A 22,864-nucleotide genomic window follows, 5' to 3' on the forward strand; every position below is an offset into this window, starting at 1 on the left:
AAAGTCATTAGATTAGTTAATTTGGGAATCAATACGGACTGGCTGAACCAAACAAAGAATTAGTTAAATCAAGCAGTTGAAACAGATTTGTTAAAATTTTTAATGATTTATTTCATCAAACAGTTGATTGAGTCTTATCTCGATTGGCATGAGCATTGTTGTCAATGCAGGAGGACGTAGGTTCGAGTGCGCTGAAGCGTATTATCCTCCTATTTATGATTTGGGGAGGGGCTATAAGTAATTCTAGACGTATCAAATACCAATAGTAAAATAAACTTGGAAAATGTCAAAAAAAAATACAATGACTAAATTCCGGGTTTGAGCATGGAAAAATAGGGTCCCAAACCATAATTTGACCAATTCATTCATCTTTATAGACAAAGATACAAGAGTAAGTTTCCTTTTTATAATACCATGAAAATGCATGTCGAGATGGTATCATGTTACACAAACACTTCCTTTGCACTCTAAGCTTTTTTTGTCTTTAGTTCCCTAAACAAACCTAAATTCCCCACACTATATAAACAAGTCCCCTCATTCACTTACATTCCCAAGGGCCTAACCATATCGATCACTCACAGCTCTTTTCCCATCAACAGTTCCATAAAGGTTTCCAAATCTTTTTTCTATTTGATGAAAAATTCTTTATGGTGATGATGATGATGATATAGTGTAATTATTCTTTTTGTGTGTGTTTTGTAGGGATGATGGTGAGACCGCCTAGCGGCAACGACGAAAACGGGGTTAAAAAAGGGCCGTGGACACCCGAAGAAGACCGGATTCTCATCGATTACATTCAAAAACATGGTCATGGAAGTTGGAGAGCACTTCCCAATTTAGCTGGTTTAAATAGGTGTGGGAAAAGTTGTAGGCTAAGATGGACTAATTATCTTAGGCCGGATATCAAAAGAGGCAAATTTTCTGATGAAGAAGAACAAACCATTATCAACCTTCATGCAGTTCTTGGCAATAAGTAAACCCTATTTCGAGCTAACATCTGTTATGTCTTCAATCACGATACATATGTTATTCTAACACTGTAACTTCACAGGTGGTCGGCAATAGCGACCCACTTACCTGGAAGAACCGATAACGAGATCAAAAACTTCTGGAACACGCATATGAGGAGGAAGCTTCTTCAAATGGGGATCGATCCCGTGACGCATAGACCGAGAACCGATCATCTGAACGTTATAGCTAGCTTGCCACAGTTACTCGCAGCTGCCAACTTTAATAACATGAATAATCTATTAGATGTCAATGCTCTTAACAGGCTTCAATTAGATGCTGCAACACTAGCCAAACTCCATTTGTTACACAACATGCTTCAAATCCTAGGCACACCAGCAATAAATGCAATGGATTTTCTATCCGGACCCACTTTCCGGGAAAATCATCAGTTATATCATCTTCAACCGAATACCGGTGAATATCAGCCCTCGAATTTGATCGAAGCTTCTCAAAATACGCATCCATTGAAAGATTTGAAATTCAGTTCCTACATCAACAATGATCGATTCGCTTCTTCATTGTTTGTTGCTAATAATAATATTCCGAGTTCGAGTATTCCTCAGCTTCCGGCATTGATTCCGGCATCACCAGAACATCGACCGGCGGTTGTCGAAAACAACAAAATTAATAACCCAAATGAGATTTCTAATCCTTCATCTACTTCAACTACCTTTGAAGCTTGGGGAGATTTAATGGATGATGAAGCAAGTGATTCTTATTGGAGAGACATTATAGAGTAAGTGCACAACTTCTTTTTTTTTTTTTTTCTTTTTGTCTTGAATGCATTGCTTACCTCATTATTACACAAATATATTATGTTCGTAAGGGTTATTTAGAATTCGAATTTAATCAAGATTTAATATGATTATAGGATACAATAAATTTTAGAATCGAATTATTAAAAATTTATATTATAAAATCCAATTCAAGCGCGATTCAACTGACTTTATATATATTATTCGGAATATACATTATGTTTTATTTATTAATTTATGATTTTTTTTTCTTGAATTGCAGCCAGGCATCATCACAATCATGGCCCATCTCTTAGTTAAGTGGAGCTTTCGGGTTGATATATATATATATAAAATTGGTATTTCATTAGATTTAAATAGAATGAACATAAAAATTACAGGCTAGATGCCATTGTATAAAGAAAATAAATAAAGTATTACTATATAGTATATACTGTGTAGTACCAACATGGATTTTATTTATATACATACACTTTCTTTTTCCTTTTCCCTTTATAAATATTCCCATGGTTTGCATCATTAAATTTACAACCAAATAATATATATATATTGAGAATAAGAACAATTACATTACATAGAATTATACAGAAAAGAAAAAAACCCCTTTTGCTTTATCTGCTTCAAGAGGAACTAGAGTTTCCTTTGGAGGGAATCAAAAGTTTGCTAGTCTTCTCTATCGGCGGAAGCCAACTTTTCAAAACAATCTGTAATTTGATTGTGCTCTCTAGATGTGTTGGAGGGGTTTCCTTGTATGGTTTTGACAACTTCCAATAATCATAATTATTATATATTTTATATCGTGATGATAAAACATAAAATAAGTAAATCCCAAATTATAATTTATTAATCAAAATTTCCAAGAGAGCTAAAGTGCGGTGCATGCCTGGATGTCCAGCCCATCTTGAATCGTGACATTCCTTCATGACTTCCTTTCGCAAGTTCCCATGTTGGGGCACATATAGACGTTGTCCTTGAGTGTATAATAATTCTCCCTCGAGTCAAAATCGCCTCGTTTTTCCCTCTTTAACAAGCTCAATCAAATTTTTGGCCGTGGAATCGTGGGACAACCCTTCTTGAATGCGCTCCAATAAGGGACTATTGGGTTGGCTTATCGTTGCAAATTCCATCTTTCGGCTAAGCGCATCAGCTACAATGTTGGCACTCCCCGGCTTGTACTCCATGCTAAAATCAAACTCTGCTAGGAAAACCTGCCAACGAGCCTGTTTGGGGGACAACTTTTTCTGGGTTAGGAAATAACTATTTGCAACATTATCAGTGAATACCACGAAAATAATCCGACTTTAAATCATCATTATAAAAAATAAAAAAAGGGTTAATTTTAAAGATTTTGCAAATTCATTGAATAGTTGTTAATTATACGAAAGAAGAAAGAAGGAAAAAGTGGATGAATAAAAAACAAGTTAGTTGTAGATTGTATTGTACACGAAATTGGCTGAAAATAACCCTTTTTTCTATCTAATTAGGAAAGGGGTTTGACCTTTTATTGTATTAATATTCACATTTACCCAAAAGATCCATTTTTTTTAGAAAAATGATGAATATATATAACTATTAAATTTGGTTTTACGAATCAATTAAATATTAATTTAATTAAAATATTATTAAAATATTTTTATATTTTATATTAAAATCAATAAAAATTCACTTATAATAAGATTTTAACTCGTCAAATAATTGATTTTAAACACTAATTTGATTTTATCATTTTAACTAAAAATTAGTTTCTTTATATCAAATGAGAGTTTTTAAGATGTATTATAAAATGTTGATTGAGTCTCAGTTTGATTGGCATCAACATTATTGTCAATATCGAAGAACATAAGTTCGAGTATATTGAAGTATATTTATTTTTTTATTTGCGGGTTAAAGAAGAATTATAGGTAATTTTAAATATTTAAAAAAACACATTAAATAATTTTAAAAAAAAAGCTAACTTATTGTAAAAAGTGATAAAAATAATAAATTATAAAAGCATTGTTTACTAAACTATGAGATAGCAAAATCTTCCTCATTATAATTTTTCTTTTAAAAAGTCAAAATTATTCGTTGCTCATTAGGTAAGGTTTTACTTCCTAGATATTACTAGAAGTTAATTGATGTGCAATGTTTTAAAGATTATCTATTATTATTATTTTATCTATTTTCTTTTAATTTAATGCATTGCTTTTGCTTAATTTAAAAAACAAAATTGATTGAAAATGTTAACCAATGTCACTAATATCAGGGGAGAAGGTGGAGATAAAAATATAAATTATTAGAGGACCAAAATTAAAATTTTTATGTTAAAAATGATAAATTGGATTTTTTTTAACAATTTCGTTATAAGTTCTGATCATTTTTTAATACAATGCCTAGAACTACTCATAGTCCTTCCCCAACCCATAAATAGGAGGATAGTGTGCTTCAGCGCACTTGAACCCATGTCAATCGAGCTAATACTCAATTGGCAAATTATTAATTTTTAAAAAATCTAAAATTGCAATATAATAATTTTAGCCCATCCTTTTTAATTCACTCGATTAAAATGAATTATATAAGTCTCAATAAAAACATCGCAATTGAAATTTTTGAGTTTTTTTTAAATTTTAACCACAATTATTTTAAATATTTTAATTAATTAAATTAAAATATATATTTAAAAATTCTTCAATGAAAGCTTTTGTAATTTTTCTCTAAAAAAATTATCCATAATAACTTTTAAATACAAAAGTTAAAACATAAGAAATTCAAAAGGGAGGGAGAATTTATTATTATTATTATTATTATTATTATTATTATTCATTGAATTAAGTAAAAATTAATATATTAAAGAGAAAAATCATTTTTGAAATTGTAATTAAATAATCATTCACTAATTCCAATAAATCTATGCCATGAATCCTAAGAAATATGCTTTACCTTTTGTTAATTAATGAATTGTGTTGCAATAATAATGTTGTGAAAGAAAATGTTACCTATATATTATGAAGGGTTTAATAATTTCAAACATAAGATTAATTGTATATTTATTTGCCTTAACATTGAAGGGAAATATGGAAAAACAAAAAACAAAATAAATGGATATAATCATACGCTAACAGCCGATTGAGTTTTAGTTCGATTGACATTAACATTATTGTCAATGCAGGAAGATGTAAGTTCGAGTGGGCTGAAGCGGATTATCCTCCTATTTATGAGTTGAAGAGAGGCTATGGGTAGTTCTAGACATTATGTCAAAAAGAACAAATACGATCAAAACCTATAATTAGATTGTTCAAAAAAAAACTTAAGTTAACAGTAAAATTTTTAACTTCACAAGTGAAATTAAAGTACCGCTATGTATCAAATAATAATAATAATTATTATTTGAAATAGAATCGAAGAAATCCCTAATTACAAGCTAACCTTGTGGAGGGAGGGACTTAGATGATAAATTTAGTAGGTATACTATTTGACCTTTAAAAAACAACTAACTCTACCTACTTCGCCAAATATGTTGATTGTTATTTAATTAACATTTCTAAATCACAAAATTTAAAATTAAAAAAAAAAATCAAGTTCCTTTTTACCTTTCTTTTTCGATCAAAATTTTAAATTTAGAATCTATTTTTTATACTTCCCATTTCCAGAAATTTAGTCCCTATATTTTTTAGATTTCAAAATTTAAGTCAAATTATTACCATTATTAAATTTATTTTGTTAAATTCAGGTTCATTACAACATTTTTTTTAGTTACATAACTATCAAGTGAGTATTTTTAATTTCAAAATGTCACACCAATAAATTTAACCAAAAAAATTAACAAGGTTTACAATTGGAATTGAATTTTAAATTTGAAAAGTAGGACTGAATTCCTATGATATATTTTAACCAATTTACATCTAACTTTTTATTTTCCTTTTCTATTATCTTTTTATTATAAAATGAGGTTCACGACATGAATTTATTTATACTTATAGCTTTCAACTTTTCTTATTGTTCCCATTAATCCATTCGTAAAATTTTGTTTAATTGTTACATATATATCTTTGGGCCGAGTTTGGGTAAAAATTTGAGCCCATATTTCTGGGGGTGTCGGGTTTGGGTAAATAAAATAAATATAAACTAGAATTCCTATCATGCATGTAGAAGTTGCAAATGAAAAACAAAAATTGTGTTTAAAAATAACACACAATAAATAATAAAAATATTAGTTTGAAACTAATTAATAAAAACACATGAAATATGTACAATATTAAAATTTTTAAAAAAAATTAAATTGTTTATCTTTCAGTTTTCATCAATCTTGAGTCGGTGTCGAGTTAACTTGTAACACCGACTTAATCAAATATATTATTAATATATATATACAAATTATGGAAGTAATAAAGTGTACATAATAAAATAAAAATGTTAAAAAAATTAGTTGGGTAGTAAATTAAAGGTTTTACTAATGTAAGTTCAAATCCTATTATATGCATATTTTTATTATTTTTAAATAAAAAGACTAAAATACCCTCAAATAATATAATCTATTTTAATTACGAAAGAGTATGTTCATAATTTCTATAACCGAATTGGTGACCCGGTTGAGGGTGACACCAACTCAATTAAGAACTTAAATATTAATATAGATGCTTTGTATGAATTTGATTCAATCTGACCCATTTTATGAAACCTTAACTCAAACTCTAATATTGTTATCTACAACTTTTCATAACATAATACATAATCAATGTTGTTGAAATTTTTTAACTTCACGAATAAAATTAAAAAAGTAACACGTGCCAAAATTGTGATATGGTGTTACACATATTTCGATTGTGATATGGTGTTACATGAGAGTCCAACATGAAGAAGTTTTAGGGTTCCAAATTGCCGGAAGTAAAAACTTTTGATCCTTAATTCCGTGAGCATTGAAGCTTCCACCAGTGTGGGCATCAATATGGACCTTTCCGGGGTTGCCCGGGAAAGCGCCACTGCCGAAGATGGCTTTGCAAGCCGTGCCGGCACCGATAGAATTCTTAGGAGGTCCGTCGTAGAAGCCGGTGTTTAGAGGGTTAGTGACCGTATCGGCCAACGTTGTCGCCAAGGCAATCACCATTGCATCTGCTGCCTTGTCCAGGTTTGGTGGTTGTAAGAACAAAATGGACTTTGGACCAGAATCAATCTGGGTGAAAGGCCATTCACATTTTCTAGGGCACTCGAGTTCCGGATTCCCGAGTATGATGTATAGTGTAATGTTACCTGTCATTTTAAAATAGTGAACAAATTAAAGTAATAAATTTACTGATGAAGGTATTTGTGGGTTGGGAATATTCATCTCTTACTCAATCTCATTCCAACCGACCCATATAATTAAAAAATTATATTTAATCATTAGCTCTAAATAAAAGAAATATTTATTCAGACAATGGATATATTAGAGGTAATATCCATGTCCATCACAAATATTAATTCCAATATCTGAATGAATCCGAACAAATAAAAGAACCCAAATCAGAAAGAGCCGGAAGCTTACCGACGATTCCATTATAGGCACATGTTTTAGTGCAAACTCCTTCCATATTGACATCCTTTGCAGTAATTATAATGGGAAGCATGTTTTTCGCTTCCTTTGTGTGTTCTTTAACAATTTTTGGAATAAAATCACCAATGGTCAAATTCCTCCCATACTTATAGGAAGTATCATTGATTTGTTTAGCCACATTCACAATGATTTTAGGGACTTCATCATGTTTAGCTCCGGGCAACATGGCTTGGTAGCTTTCCACCATTTTCCACCATTTTGTGACTTGAGGTTGGAGGTTGAAATCGCCATCGGTGTTCAACGATTTTAAAAAACTGGCGATGGCTTCTTTTTTATTGAGAGATACGTTGCCGTACCAAATGAGGGCTACGTTGATGGTTTCGATGAGGATAGGGCCACCGTGGTAGACGATTTTCGCTCGTGTTAGGACGGAATGCCTGGCCAATTGGCCATTGTTTAGGGAAGGAAGGAAGGAGATGGAGAAGAGGGCAAGAGAGATGATTCGGATTGGAAAAGAAGACATTTTCGCGATCAGTTCTGAAAGGAGTTCTTAAAAGAATTGAATGGGATTGGGATTGAGATTGAGATTGAGATATCTAATTAAGAATAAAAAACTGAATATCTAAATATGATAAGCTTAATTTAAGAAATTAAATGTTCGGTTCATCTTTAAAATTTTTTTGAGACAAAAAATATTTTATATTAATTTCAAACACTTCATTTTTATTTTTACTATTGAGTGGATATCCTTAAATTCTGAATATAAAGTTGTTTTTATGTTACTAAAAGAGACCCAACCAACATCATTTGTATTAAATTACTGAAATATTGGTATTATGTGGGTTCTTTATAGATTTAGTTTCTTTCTAATCCCTATATTTTCTTAAATGTGAATTTTTGATTATGAGACACATTCTTTGTTAAATAATTTCACGATATATACATCTAAATAATTTTTACAATTTTTTTGTACATTTAAGAAAAGACACGAAAGATGCTGACATATAAATGCTGCATTAAGCCATGTTTAATCATTGAGTAAATTACATTACCATGGTCGTTCTTATTTGATCATTTCACTGTTAATTGGTCACAATTAAATATTGGTATTATGGGTTCATTATAGATTTAGTTTCTTTCTATTATATTTTCTTAAATGTGAATTTTAGATTATGAGACATTTTTTTGTTAAATAATTTCACGATATATACATCTAAATATTTTTTACAACCTTTTTGTACATTTAAGAAAAGACACGAAAGATGCCGAGATATAAATGCTGCATTATGACATGTTTAATAAGCCATGTTAAATTATTGAGTAAATTACATTACCATGGTCGTTCTTATTTGATCACTCCAAAAAAAAAAAAAGATTAAATTGATCATTTCATTGTTAATTGGTCACAAAATGCTAACCGTGTATTTCTACGTTAGTCACTTTAAAATTAAGGTAAACTACCCATTAGTCACTCTAAATAAAAATCATTCCCATTTTGGTCACCTAAAACCAATATGTGAAAATACACTATTAGTTTTTCCTGTTACCATTTAACCGTGGAGTGACCAATTTGATCAATTTCTTTTCTAAAGTGACCAAATGAACAATTTTTTTTTTTTTGAAATAACCAAAAACGAACCACTATTTAGAGTAATTAACCCTAAATTATTTGATAAAATTAAGGAAAAATTTACCTTTGGCCTAAAAATATACATTTCAAAAAGCTGAGAATTAGAAATAATCCACAACGAAAACGCATAAAACAGGGACTTTCCACAGAATTTGACCAAAAATAATTAACACTCAAACACTAGAATATTAATTATAAATATTTAACTTAAGAAGAAAAACAGAAATTAGAATTACATATGTAATATTTACAAACAATCTTGAAATAATATGTACATAATTTTTTATGCCACAAACAAAATTTTAACACCAAATAAATAAGTTCTAGAGCAAGGGAAAAAGGGAAGAATTACATATCTGTAGTCTGTACTGTGTTTACATTTTCCAGGTCTTGGGAACTAACAGCATATCCTTCTACTGTTACACAAGCATCAAAGAACCAAAAGCTTCATTAACTTACAATGCAGTGAAAAGAAGAAACTAACAGTTGTATTGTTATGTAAAGAAGACAAATCCCGACTTTGAGATGAATATTAAGGATATTGATAGGTGGTTCAAGAGACTCTTGATACAATCTATCACGATAATGCATTTTATTGTTTGATCATGTTCGAAAGACTGCAACAAGTTTCTCTAACTCAAGGACACCTTTTCTGTACAAAATACTTCAAACCCGAATCTAAGAAAAGTATAAAAGCAAAAAATTTCCTAGGGCCATTTACCTATGGTAATTAGATGAACACAGTAAAAGTATCATGAGGCTTTTGTATTAGAAGTCAGATTGCATTTTGCCCCTTCTACTAAAAAAAAGGCAAAATAGTCCTTGTACGTTAAATTAAAGAGCAAGTCAGTTCTTTCTGTTAAAAATTTTATCCATTTGTACTGTTAAAAACTGGCATAGTTGATGGAATAACCAGACAGTGGCAAGAGGCATGCCACGTGTACCTCATACTGATGTACAGAGACAGTTTTTAATAATTGAAATGGATGAAAATTTTAATAGAATGACTAGTTAGTTTTTTTATCTAACATACAAGGTCTAATTTGCTCATTTTTTGAGTAGAAGGGGCAAAATGCATACTTTTACCTATAAACACAGAGAATAGCTACCATAAATCGATGTATAAATTAGAATGGAAAACAAAATGTTTCAACTCATCTAATGAAATATGTGATGACTGCATCATTTTATGTAAACTTTACCTTAAATCATTGGAAGTCAAAGAACATTAGCAGTCAGGAACCGGTGATTAGCAACAGCTTCTGCTATTGGCCGTTTTCGAAAGTCGGGATTCAGCATTGCCTGCAATGAGATGAAAATTTGTTAGAGCCAAATTGCGAATAAAGACAAAAGGTAACGTGGCTGTGAACCCCCTCCATGTAAAAGAACCCATATCATATATACTAGCCTGTCAAAAGTTCAATAAAATTAAGACATTTACACCAGGTACTATCTGGTTATTAATCTCCTCTACTTGCTAACACCTTCCTTGACCATGTTTTAGGCAAATTAACATTCCTACTGGTCATAAGAAAGATGAAAATATGTAATAGAACTTCCATATTGCAACTTACCTGAAGTAGTTCCCAACCAGCAGCATCACCCAGATCTAGAAATTTGACAGCTTCTAACAACCGGTCATCTGCCAAACAATACCTGCACAGAACAAGTGAAACAAAGGATAAAACTTGAACACTGATTCTACTAGCTGGCTAAAATGAAAATTTGAAACCCGTTTCCAATTTCTCACAAGATAAATCGAGTAAATGAGAGATAGTCATTTTATATTCCTTCAAAGGTGCCCAATAGAACCTACACGTAGCAGAAACTTCTAAACTTTTACTTCAGAAAAATTAGAAAAGGAAAGTGCAACCAATTTTCGCGTGTAAATAAAAAAAAAAAAGTTCTTTCAACTTTTATATGTGACAGCTTCCTGTTTCAAGTCATTGAGGAGATCAGTTTTTACGGGTTATAGAACTTTCGAAGGCTGTCAACAATATATTAGGTCAAAGTACCATAAAAACTCCCGTACTATAAGTCAGATTGCATTTTACCCCCCTTTACTCGAAAACTGGGGAAATTAATCCTTATACACTAAATCAAAGAGTAAATTGGTTTTATTAAAAACTAGTTCCTATATGTTAGCATGAGGTACATGTGGCACATCACATGTAATTGTCTGGTTATTTCGTCAACTTTGCCAGTTTTTAACAGTAGAAATTGATGAAATTTTTAACAGAAAGAATCAGTTCGCTATTTAATCTAACGTATAAGGACTAAATTACCCATTTTTTTAAAAATGAGGCAAAATGCATTTTGACTCCTAGTACGGGGGCTTCCACGGTAGTTTTACCCAATATATTACATATAGGCACTAAACTCTGCATTGTCCTATAAACTGGATTGTATTATGATCATATGATTAAAAAAAAGGAACAATACGCCCCTCAGTACAATCAGTACTTGTTTTGAAGATTCGAAAGGCTTACTCTCTTGTAGCCATGACATCAAGTTTGAAAGTGCTTTCCAAAAGCCGCTAGCAATACATGAAACCACAATTAGTTTGGTCAGAGAATTGCTCTTCTCTTTGGGGAAGGATGCTTACGTACAATGGGCCAAACCAAAACATTTTAAAAGGAAATGCTGATATAGTTGCTTACTTGCAAAGAAAAGCCATCCATGATCCCTGCTTCACAAAATGGAACAAAAGCCAAGTATGCAAAAAGAAGACCTGCTTCGTATCTGTCTAGAGACAACAAAAGAATTAATTTCTGGTATAAACAGCCAATAAGGAGTCGCTAGAAATCAAAACATTACATGTCATCCGCAATTCCGAAGGATCTTCTCTCCATAGGTGTAAATGCACCGGCAGATGATGCCCTTCTCCAAAGATCCTCTGAGAATGTGCTAGGACCTTCTTCCAACGATGAAAAGCTATAAAGCAAAATGCCATTTCATTGGATATGAATAATACTATGTTGAAAAAGTAGAGCAGTTCCAAGCAATATTTAAAGGTGTGTTTCCCTCTTTTTCGGAGAATACTCTAATTAGCAAAAAAGGGAACCAAGATGTATTTCTATATCTTTTAAATAGATGATATTATACATGCTCAAATAAAGGATCCTTAACCTTATTCTCAACAAGATTGGTATCCTTTTTGCACCCTTCAGCAGTGTTATCTTATAGCTTTTCGGTCAAACAGCCAATCATTGTGATATCATGCAAAAGGGGCTTAATCTAAAATATTCAAAATTTCTGTAAAAACTAAGTCCCTTCTGTCATTATATCACTTCTGGTAGCACACAATGATTTTGTGATCGCCATCTAGAAGAAAAGCTAAACAACAACATAGCAGTACCTGATGTCAACAGAAAAGGCTAGATCTCGAAGCTTTGGAACCAAATAAACGGCATCTCTTTCTACTATTGTACTGCCATCATTCAGTGAAAAGGTTGATTAAACTTCGAAGTGAACAGAGTAAACTGATTGTCTTTTAAGGAGGACAAACAAATCCAGACTTCAAAAGAAAATAGTCAAAAAATAAAAACATATACTTGAGTATAACAGAAGCCGGTCCAAGACTCTGGTGTAATCTTTCATGATTATGCATGTAGGCTAAACCATTCATAGCACCCTGAAATAGCCTAATGACAAAGTATGTTCTGCGCTTAAACGCTTGTGCTTGCTCAAAAGGATTCCAAGGCTTTTCTTGTAGAGAACGGGCTCTCGATATTTTCTCACTAGTTGCTTTTGCAAAGTCAGCCGCACTATATTTACCATTGTCACGGAAGGCTAGCCACTGTACAGAACAAAGCTACTTCATTTGTAAAGTTACTTAAAACAAAAAGCAACTTGACTACTCACATATAGTTGATATGAAATGACAGACCTGCTCTCCTGTTTTTGTCTCAAATCCACCAAGAAGTAATAAAAGATTCTTACTTATACCTTCGGAACTGCTCTGTTAAAAAGGTGCATAATCAAGATAAATCAGTACCATTCTTTTGTAATTATCAAAAGAAACACAAATTTACTTTTGTAATTGGTTGAAATTTATTGTTGCACTTCATTTTACCTGGAGGAAAGCATGGGCATTGAGTTCATTGGCCGCCATCATATCAGCCTCAATACCGGCAGCTCGTTGTCCCGGATAAACCTTCATAGCCAATGGTTTTTGTAAAGTAAATAAAAATAACTAAATGGTTAACAACACCAAATGTAGTCTAAGAGCCTAATTTGTGACTTGGTTTAGATTGCATTTTCTTTCTTTGCGGTTCTTTGTAATGGTAGATGAGCTAATACTAGAGAAAATTTAGTAGACAAGCTCAACCTCCAATCATTTAAACTCCACGTAATTGTACCATGGTACATTAATTCAAAAGCAACTCCCTGCAACAAGTTATTGACATCCTTTCTTTCTATTTGAAACTGGAGAATCCTAATAACTTGGCCCAGAAAAATTTTACCTATGAAGAACTCTAAAGCGTAATCAGGATTGAAATTTAAAATAGATGTTAACAATGTAACATACTTACATTTTTCTTCTACGTCGTGAAAATATGGATGTTAAAATAGGTGATTATTGAGGAAAATATATAAATAATATCACCTTAAAGATCACTGGTGTGCCTTTAAATGGACCCTGAGCTATTCTTCCTTCATAAAGCCTGCAGATGGACTGCCATGAATAACATCAGTAGGAAGATGGAAAAGATTCTGCAAGTTTCATCAACAGTAGCAAACATATTTATAGCTTATTTGTGTCGATGTGCATGCAGGTATCCATGGAAATGCACCTGATTTTTACACTCCCTTCTCCAACATCTTGAACTCTCAATTGCCCCAAATCTCCAGATGAAAATTCAAGATCAGCCCCTGACTGGAAACCTGAATAGCTGGAAAATAAAAAATTAAACCATTTTCCATGTCATATTTCAATAAGATTTGTATCCAAATCCAAAATTTAACAAGAAAGTACTAATAACACTTTCCAGTTGCAGATTCAAAACCTCATTTAGTCCCCGAAAAACACAAAAGGGAAATAAATAAAGAAAGAATATACTTTTAAGAATGAGCAGAGCTTAAAGTTCCTTTACTATATACCTGCCATATACATCATACATGCAAGGTTAATTAACAAATATATCTAACACAATGAGGTTCACACTTCAGATAAGTAACTGGTTTTTCCAATCAAAGAACAGTAACAATCACAATAATCAAACGTTTCCCTTACCTTATTGTTTCCCAACATTTCCTCGGCATTCGACTGAAAAGTTATGTACCAACATCCACGAAACATAGACCTTTTTTTTCTACTCTTATAGAATATTATAACTTTCTAAGCAACCTAACTAAAGAGTTGTTGGCAAACAAAATTAGATAAAAGATAGCACATTCATCCAAAATTCTTTGCTTTTTCCTTTCTCAGTAACCAAACAGAGCCCAGAATTCTACAATTGGTATTTTTCATGTCCATTTCACGGTCCATGTTCAGGATTTGTAGCTGCCCCTCCTAACAATGTCATCTCCAAGGTTTGAACATGCATTCTCAAGGTGAGAATGCTAAGTGCCTCACCACTACTCAAGACTTAGTTACTAATAAACCCCAACTTGTCATACCTCAAACAAAATTAACATTTATCATTTTTCCCATACTTTCTTGGAAAAAAACACACACATACACACACAAAGTCCAAAATTGTCTATTCTTTTGTTGTCTTTTTTTAGTTTCCAAGAAAATATAACCAATTGACTAATGCTTAAACATTTTAAGTACCTAAAAATGATCAAATAACAGAACCCCAAAACACTAAACATCGACACCCAAATGCCTGAAAATTACAGAATGAGAAAACCGAATTTACCTAGTAACATTCATGAAACCATAGCTACCAATTAGTCTCCCAACTTCGAATGAGTCAGGACTGGTAATAAGACTCGCTGTACAGAGTGAACTCGACCGAATTCGACTACTCACCCAGGTGCTCAATCGCGGTTTTTTCGAAAGGAAAAAACTGGGTTTTTTAGAAAGGGAAAAAGGAAGAGAAGTAGAACAAGAGAAGAAGCAATGGGGTGTGGTAAAGATCATGGCTTGTTGGGTTTTCACCTTATTAAAGACTCGTCTTTTTAACTGAAAAAAAGTCTGTATAAAGAAAGAGGTAATGAACCTGGAAATGGCGGGGCAAAACGATAAGATTCTCTTTTTTTTCTTTGTTTTTTTGGGGTTAACATTCAACCATATTATTCATGTTTTTAAAAAAATATTTTTTGTTAAAAAAAGGTTAATATAACTTTTAGTCCCTAAACTTATCAATTAAGTCCACTTTGATACTTATATTTTTTTGTCGACTTTTGTAACTGATCTTGACAATTAGGTCTATTTTGGTTCTTTGAATTTGACAAATATAAAAGTTTGATGATGTAACATTCTTTAACATCATTAAATCTAGACAGATTTCAAGTTCAAGGACAAGGACGATGACAAAGGGTTGGCAGGGCCCTAACCCCAAAAATGTGAAATTTATGACCCTTTAAATTTTATAAAATTTTAAGTTAGTAAATGGTAAAATTGTACTTTAACCTTCAAAAATAATAAAGTTGTGGTTTAGTTTAGCTTTAATAAAAATATACGATTTAATTCTAGCCTACTCAAAAAAATTTCTAATTTCACCCCTATACGAGGATCTAAATGAAACTAGTTGTCAAACTTTGGTACTGAAATAGACCTAATTGTCAAATTTAAAGACTAAAAGTTATATTGTCGAATAAGATAATTTTGATTTTGTTTGTGATTTTACTACCTATACAACTATAAATAAAAGGAAGGTGGCGTTCCTTATATGACACATGTCTAATAATTTTTTTAATATGAGAAGATAATAACTAAATTTCAATTCTAATTCCTCTAGTTTCTATGGTTAAATTTCAGTTTTGATCCTTATATATCACTCAAATTTCGAGAAGATAATTGCTAAATTTCAATTCTAATCATTCAAATTTTTATGGTTAAATATTAGTTTTGATCCCTATATTTCAGTCAAATCTATAACCCTACCCCTAAGGCCTTCCTTACATGACACATGACAATTTTTTTTTGGACATGACAAGATAATGGCTAAATTTCAATTCTAATCCCTCTAATGTTTATGGTTAAATTTCAATTTAATCCTTATATTTTATTCAAATTTGAGATTTAATCTTTGTACTTTACTTTTAACATAATTTGGTACTTCCACTTTTATAATATCATTAGTTAATCTAAATACTTTATTTTGATTAAAATTTTAATGTGAATTTTTAAATTTGTCAATACTATTAAAATTCTCTATTAAATTCAGGTAAATTACAATTAGAGGTGTTCATGGGCCGGGTGGCTCGGCCCAACGGCCCGTCCAAAATATGGGTTTGGGCAAAAAAACGAGGCCATTTAGAAAACAGGCCGGGCCTCGGGCACCACTTTTTTGGCCCGGCCCGAATAAATAATAAATATATTTTTTATTTTTAAAATACTTTTTTTATTTTTATTAAAAAAATGAGCAGGGCCGGGCTCGGGCTTAGAATTTTTTTCCCGAGCAGGGCCTGGACAAAATTTCAGGCCCATATTTCGGGCCGGGTCAAGCCTTGGCCTAGGACGCGGGTCGAAATTTTTTTGGACCCGGCCCGGCCCATGAACACCTCTAATTACAATGTCATTTTTTGTTACATAGATACCAATTGAGTATTTTTTTTTCAAATTTCAAAATGTTACACCAACAAATTTACTAGGAGAATTTTAATGGTGTTTACAAACGAACCTAAATTTTCAAATTCGAAAAGTAGAAGGACAAAATTCCCAAAAATAAAAGTATGAAAATTAAATTCTAAATTTACGAAGAGTACAAAAACTTTGAGGATATTGTAACATTTAAAATTTTACTCTATAATTTAGCAAAAAATAAATAATTAACCCAACAAGAAGCGTGAGTAGAAACCATACCAGTTTCCATATAATAACCTCCTTTTGATGGCAAAATACATTATTTTGTTCTTATTTAAAATAATATTAGAATATCACTAGCTTTTGAAAAGCAACAGATTAATGTTTTCATCGTAAGGGTAAACTATAATCAAAGTTATTAAACTATTAATAAGTTTTTGTTTTGATTACTCGATATCAAAAAGTTATAAAATGATCATTGAATTATTTGAAACTTTTCATTTACTAATAGTTTAGCAACTTTAAGTATAATTTACCCTTATTTTAATTACATTGTTATAATTTCCAATGTATACTTTCAAAATTTGCATCCATAACCAAGCGAAGAAGAATTGTATTTCAATATTCTTCTAAAAAAACCCCTTGATCCTGTTAAAGAATATATAAGAATATGTAAAAATAAAATAAATTATTAGGGTATATAAATATATGGAAAAAATACAAATATAAATATATAAAATTTTATCTTATATAGCTAAATAAATTAACCCAAAACAATATTCAAAATTATTTTTCTTTATCAAGTATTTAGTGTAATAGTAAGTTACATTACATTTTTGAGGGAAGACGTTAGTTTGAACATTGGAATCAATATTGTTGGGAGAGATAATCACGAACCTTAAACATGGACCATAAAATAGACTTGAAAAAAATATTTTTCTTTACTTTTTTTTTAAGATATTCTCCATGTCCGTTTTATGATTTATTGTTGGAACTGTTTTTTGGTTCGTGGGAATGACCCCACGTTTTGTTGCCCACCTTTCACACGTTTGTTTGTGTGATAGTGGGAAATGTAGTTAGTGATTTTTGATAAAGAACCACTACTATAAATACCAACTAAGCTTAAGGTCCCTAAACATTGAAAAATCAAAAAAATAAAAATATTCCATCTAGTGAGATTTTCGAGTGCTTAAACAACGTTGACGATTTTCAATTTTTCGCGCAGTTAAATTTGACATCCTCGTTGGTGGTTTGACGTGCTCGTCAATGGTGTCACAACATTTGGATTTTGGCATTTAATTCAGACAATGACTGGAGGTATTCACGTTCGATCTTTTTCGCTGCTCTATATTTTAAATCATTATTTATGCTAACATTTATGTATGAAGTTTGTGGTTCCTCCAAGAATATTATCTCCAAGGTTCAAACCTACGTCTCCTTTTAAAAATACAATGTACCTTCCCATTACCCAATACTTACTGATATTATTTTTCTTTAATAATATAATTTATCTCAACTAACCTCAATTTAAATTTTAATCACATTACATATGTGTCACACTAAGCCAACTTCTCAATCTTTAATTAAGAGATCCCATGCAATAGGTATTGCTTTTATATTAGGTATAGGTTATAATCCATATTATAATTGTTTATGATATTAACTAATTAAATATATAATTATTATATTTAGTTAATATAATTTAATAAAATGAGTAACTATATAAATAGAAAAAAAATATTATTTGGTAGATTATTGACATTTTTATTCTATATTAAATATAAATATAAATTTATTATTATTTAATCAAAATGTAATTATAATTTTATTATTTAATACAAATATAATTTTAATAATTTGAAGTTTTTATTATATATACACATATTTTAATCTAATGACTTTTAAGACCATTTTTAATCTTATTACTATCGAAAATTTTCAAAATTAACATGTTAATAAATATGCTAAGCTGGCAAAATTTATCCAAAGTATTAGATTCAAATTTTTGGAGAGATATCTATTTACACGGTGTAAAACTAACATGTTTTTACACGTTTTCATAACTTTTTCTATGATTGATATTTTAATAATTCAACCGTTAAGTTTATCAATATAATTGTATTTGTCATGCATGTAAAATTTCGAATCGATCTAATATTTCTATCATATCGATCTAAAATATTGTTTATATTAATATATATTTAATTGTTGAAAGTTTTGCTTTACATAAAACAAATAGCTAAAATAAATTTCTTTACTCCAAGCTTGACCTGCATGATCTTCATAAATGAAACATGAAATATAACAGTTGGATTTTTTAAATGTCAATAATTGAAAAAGTTACAAAAGAGTTTTAAATGGTGTTAGTTTTACTCTGTATAAGTGGATCCTTCCCTGAAATTTTTAAATAAAAAAGTAAGAAAATTTAATTTTTATGGAAATTAAATCTTAAACTTTACCAAAATACAAGAATACACCACATATTTAGACATTTTTAGAAAGACTAACTATGGTTTAGTCCATCTACTATGCTAAACTTAGAGATTTAATCTCTATTTTTTAAATTGTCATTATTTGATCATTTACTTTTATAATGTTATATTGATATATCTAAATTAATAACATTGTTGTTTGTTATCGTTTAAGTGATTATGTGAATTTTCTTTATTGATATTCTATTATACAATTAAGGTTATATGAAAATCCGATCAACTATGTTCAATTAATAATAAATTTACATATTGATCGAATCTTAAATTTAATTTTAAAAAAGAATCTATGGCATCACTTAAAAGACAATAACCAATGCTTTTTACAAGCATCAAAAGAGATTAAGTCTAAAACCATATAAGCATGAAGGAAGTGTGAGGTAAGTGGTTGAGGCACCACATAAGCATGTCCCAACAATTACGTAATTAACAATGTTTCCCTTTATAACACCACTTCAAAAAATTCCCATGAAAAATTTACTCATCTCATCACCCCTAAATGACCATCAAGCTGATGGCAACTCACACAATACTCACAATGTTTGCTCTTCTAATGGCAGCACACTTCAAATCAATATCTTCAACAAACCTTCCACCAAAGGACGACCAAGATCTTCGTCTCGCCATGGAAGAGATGCAAAAAGCCAATTACTTCACCTTTGTAATGTTGCTCAACATGTTGCCCCTCGACCCAAAGTTCCTTGCTAACGTAACTTTTTTAATGCCCAATGATCGGATGTTGTCAAAAACGGTAATACCAGAGAACGCGGTTTCCAACTTCTTGCATCGTCATTCAATCCCTTCACCGTTAATTTTCGAGCATCTTTTATATATCCCGACGGGTTCGATTCTTCCCAGTTTAATGCCAGAGTACTTGATGAATGTCTCGAATGGCGGTGGTCGAAGAAGTTTCGTCCTCAATAATGTTAAAATCATTAGCCCGAATATATGTACTATCGGATCGTCCATCCGGTGCCATGGTATCGATGGGGTGTTAAACCCTGAAAGTAATATATCTCTACATACTTGCTCTAACACCATGGTTCTTGTACCACCACCACCTTCTTCAGTGGCCCCACCACCTCTATTGCCACCACCACCTCCATCACCAGTCCCATTTTTTTCTTCCCCTGAAGATGATTTTCCGGTGCCTGCCCCATTACCTGCTGATAGTAGCCAACATATTTCTGGGTCTTCAAAGTTATCATTAGGTAGAAAAGTGTTGAAATCAATGGCTACCATTTTGGTACCTCTAATGATTGGTGTTTCCATTTGAAAAGTTGATAAGTATTTGGTGAAATTGTTGGCAATAGTTTTAAGATTAAATGTTTGAAAATTAATGCATATGTATGTGAGCAATATTCTAGTAAACCTTATTTCAATTTATTGTGTATTTTTTTTTACAATAACTTGTACGAGTTATCTCGAGTTAGTAGAGGAACTAATTGAACATATATAATTAGAGCTCAAATAATTTGTAATTAAGTTTCGGCTCTCCACTTATTAATTACAACTTATTTAATTACAAAGTTATTCCATTATAGTATGTGGCTAAACTCTCCATTATTAAATATCATTATGAAACCTACTTATTAAGTGTTCATCCAATAACCTTGTCATAAGTATGTTATCCTCATGGGATATCATTAATCTCTTTGGGACAAATTTTTTTTCTCAATATGATCATTTTTATCTCATGGTTTCTATTACATCTTTCGATATGAAAAAGTCAATTATTAACACATAGTAATTAAATAATGTCTTATGTCAAATGACCCATGATCACGTTCCTTTTTATCAACCATGTAATATCAATTGGAAGATACTATTGACCCTTATAGGGTTACAATTCTACTATTATGGAATGATACTACATCATGCAAAAGTCGTATACCCAACGTACGAGCTTTCGGTTCCTTATCTATTTGACTTAAACTTTTATTGCATTAAAGTATATGTGTCATGCATATATAGTCCATCATTCACTCAGGATTAAGGTATGCCACACTATTAATGTCACAAGTGAATAAATTCATAAATGGATTCAAGATAAATTCAAATCAGATTCTATCTGATGTATTGTTAGTCCAGGCAAAGACATCTATGTCTCTATCTTCTGGGAGTCATTTGCTTCGATGCCTAAGACAAAACATCTCCCTAATTGGATTTGATAGACGTTACAATAATTTTTCAATCGATTTTCTCAATGCCCGATTAGATTACGGGTTGTTTAGATTATTTACTAATATAAGTTATCTTATCACATTATGATTCGACCACATAAAACAACTTAGTATTCGTTAAATATTAGATAATCAATGAGCCAATATTTGCTTACATTTTACTTTACGTGCAAAAACTATTGAGAACAAATACAAATGATTTAATGTAGAATGTAATTTTATTTAAACCAAGTTGTTCATAAAATTACAAATATAAAATGACGAATATACTAAACATAGGGCACTTGATCCTAATGTCACGGGCCGCAGTTCAAAGCCCGTGACCATCGCACCAAATGCATCCAATGGAAGTCTATTGATTAGATAGGGATCATTTGGCCCAGGAGAACTGACCCAATTCAAAGAGCTATTGGAGAAGCCTGTCAGATTGAAGCCTGGTTGGCTCGATAAGGAAGAAATGGGCTAATATGGTAACTAATCTAGAAGATAGAGGGGATCATATCTTATAAATATTAGATTAGATTTGATAAGGCTTATCTTGTAAATCCCTAAAATTAAGGGATATGGTTAAATCTCATCCGTCGATGTAAATGTATCTTGATCGTAAGTTTTGGGGGAGCTCAACTATAAATAGAGAGCCTCCCCCTCATTTGTACTCATTCCATTGTATTCTAAATTCTTAAGAGTAACAGAGTTCTGAGAGCATTTACTCAAACACATTGTGTGCATTCTTTTCTGTGGCTTTCTGTTGTTCTTTGGTTTAGCTTCTTTTGGCATAAATCGCTTCCGCTCTTCAATTGGTGCCTTGGAGGAGTTATTAAAGAATCCTCACTTGAGTTAAGCCTGACTTAGGCGAGTTTGGACGAACAGATCGCCTAAGGCCGCACGGTTCGAGAGACGAAAACTCTAGCCCCGTGACACTAACACATACACCTCAATGATCAAAATTAGATGAAGTGCAACTATAGGAAGAACTTACACCTCTACTGGGTAGCCACCACATGACACCCAAGCACCCAGTAGAGGAAACCAATCTAAAGTCTTAAATAACAAGGGCTATAGAAGGAAGTTATCAAATACATTATTACTGTAAGTTTCAAAATTTTTATGCTTAATTGGAAAATATTTGACTTGAGTGTCATAGTGCACATTTAAGAAAAATCTTTGATATCTTCTAACTAGTGTTTACCTTACAAGTTTGTTGGCCACTGATATGAAAGCTTGAAATAAAGAGATCCTCACCACCCAGGAAGCCTCCTAACTAGGAGAATCCCACCAATGGATCATCTCTAAATGAGTTTTTACCTACAAAGAACTCCACCAAAGGAGCATCACTAAAGGAGTCCTCACTTTGGAGAACTCCACCTAAAGAAATACCACTAAAAGAGTCTTCACTAAAGAGACTTTTGTCATCATAAGGACCACCACCAAAATATGTCATCACCTAGAAAAGTCCCACTAAATATACAACATCCCCTAGTCCTACACCACCACAAAACTCACATTATAGTGAACTTCATCGAGGGGATCTCTACCAGTATGAAGACCTTCACAAGATCGAGACTTCTCTAAATAGCACATTGTTTAC

The 22,864-nt window shown here is 31.5% G+C and overlaps 4 protein-coding genes across 8 annotated transcripts; 2 read left to right on the plus strand and 2 right to left on the minus strand.

Annotated features, from left to right (window-relative positions):
- Window positions 1-561: 561 nt before the first annotated feature.
- Window positions 562-2,261, plus strand: LOC107904408 (transcription factor MYB53). The gene is made up of 4 exons (XM_016830774.2): window positions 562-609; window positions 703-973; window positions 1,052-1,747; window positions 2,029-2,261. The coding sequence occupies exons 2-4, from the start codon at window positions 705-707 to the stop codon at window positions 2,060-2,062; spliced, it is 999 nt and encodes a 332-aa protein (XP_016686263.2). The 5' UTR covers window positions 562-609; window positions 703-704; the 3' UTR covers window positions 2,063-2,261.
- Window positions 2,262-6,483: 4,222 nt separating this feature from the next.
- Window positions 6,484-7,898, minus strand: LOC107904377 (protein EXORDIUM-like 6). Its single transcript, XM_016830732.2, has 2 exons — window positions 7,267-7,898; window positions 6,484-6,992 (listed from the first exon to the last, which is right to left on the minus strand). Exons 1-2 carry the CDS (start codon window positions 7,796-7,798, stop codon window positions 6,580-6,582), a joined length of 945 nt encoding a protein of 314 aa, XP_016686221.1. The 5' UTR covers window positions 7,799-7,898; the 3' UTR covers window positions 6,484-6,579.
- Window positions 7,899-9,112: 1,214 nt separating this feature from the next.
- LOC107963473 (uncharacterized) lies at window positions 9,113-15,128 on the minus strand. Of its 5 annotated transcripts, none has more exons than XR_005920818.1 (14): window positions 14,773-15,128; window positions 13,702-13,800; window positions 13,515-13,572; window positions 12,981-13,061; window positions 12,795-12,866; window positions 12,460-12,704; window positions 12,264-12,335; window positions 11,723-11,839; window positions 11,566-11,647; window positions 11,395-11,441; window positions 10,656-10,717; window positions 10,480-10,561; window positions 10,108-10,207; window positions 9,113-9,318 (listed from the first exon to the last, which is right to left on the minus strand). XR_005920818.1 is itself a non-coding variant. In XM_016899986.2 (13 exons), exons 1-12 carry the CDS (start codon window positions 14,994-14,996, stop codon window positions 10,124-10,126), a joined length of 1,263 nt encoding a protein of 420 aa, XP_016755475.1. In that variant the 5' UTR covers window positions 14,997-15,128; the 3' UTR covers window positions 9,113-9,318; window positions 10,108-10,123. The 5 variants fall into 5 exon arrangements, 3 of the variants coding, with proteins under 3 accessions (XP_016755475.1, XP_016755470.1, XP_016755480.1); XR_001701942.2 differs by having other exon boundaries at window positions 9,113-9,321; XM_016899986.2 differs by lacking the exon at window positions 10,656-10,717.
- Window positions 15,129-19,562: 4,434 nt separating this feature from the next.
- Window positions 19,563-20,479, plus strand: LOC107904385 (FAS1 domain-containing protein SELMODRAFT_448915). The gene has a single exon (XM_016830743.2). The coding sequence runs from the start codon at window positions 19,593-19,595 to the stop codon at window positions 20,367-20,369; it is 777 nt and encodes a 258-aa protein (XP_016686232.1). The 5' UTR covers window positions 19,563-19,592; the 3' UTR covers window positions 20,370-20,479.
- Window positions 20,480-22,864: the final 2,385 nt, after the last annotated feature.

Source organism: Gossypium hirsutum, chromosome D11 (genome assembly GCF_007990345.1).
Source record: "Gossypium hirsutum isolate 1008001.06 chromosome D11, Gossypium_hirsutum_v2.1, whole genome shotgun sequence".
NCBI classification, from domain to species: Eukaryota; Viridiplantae; Streptophyta; class Magnoliopsida; order Malvales; family Malvaceae; genus Gossypium; species Gossypium hirsutum.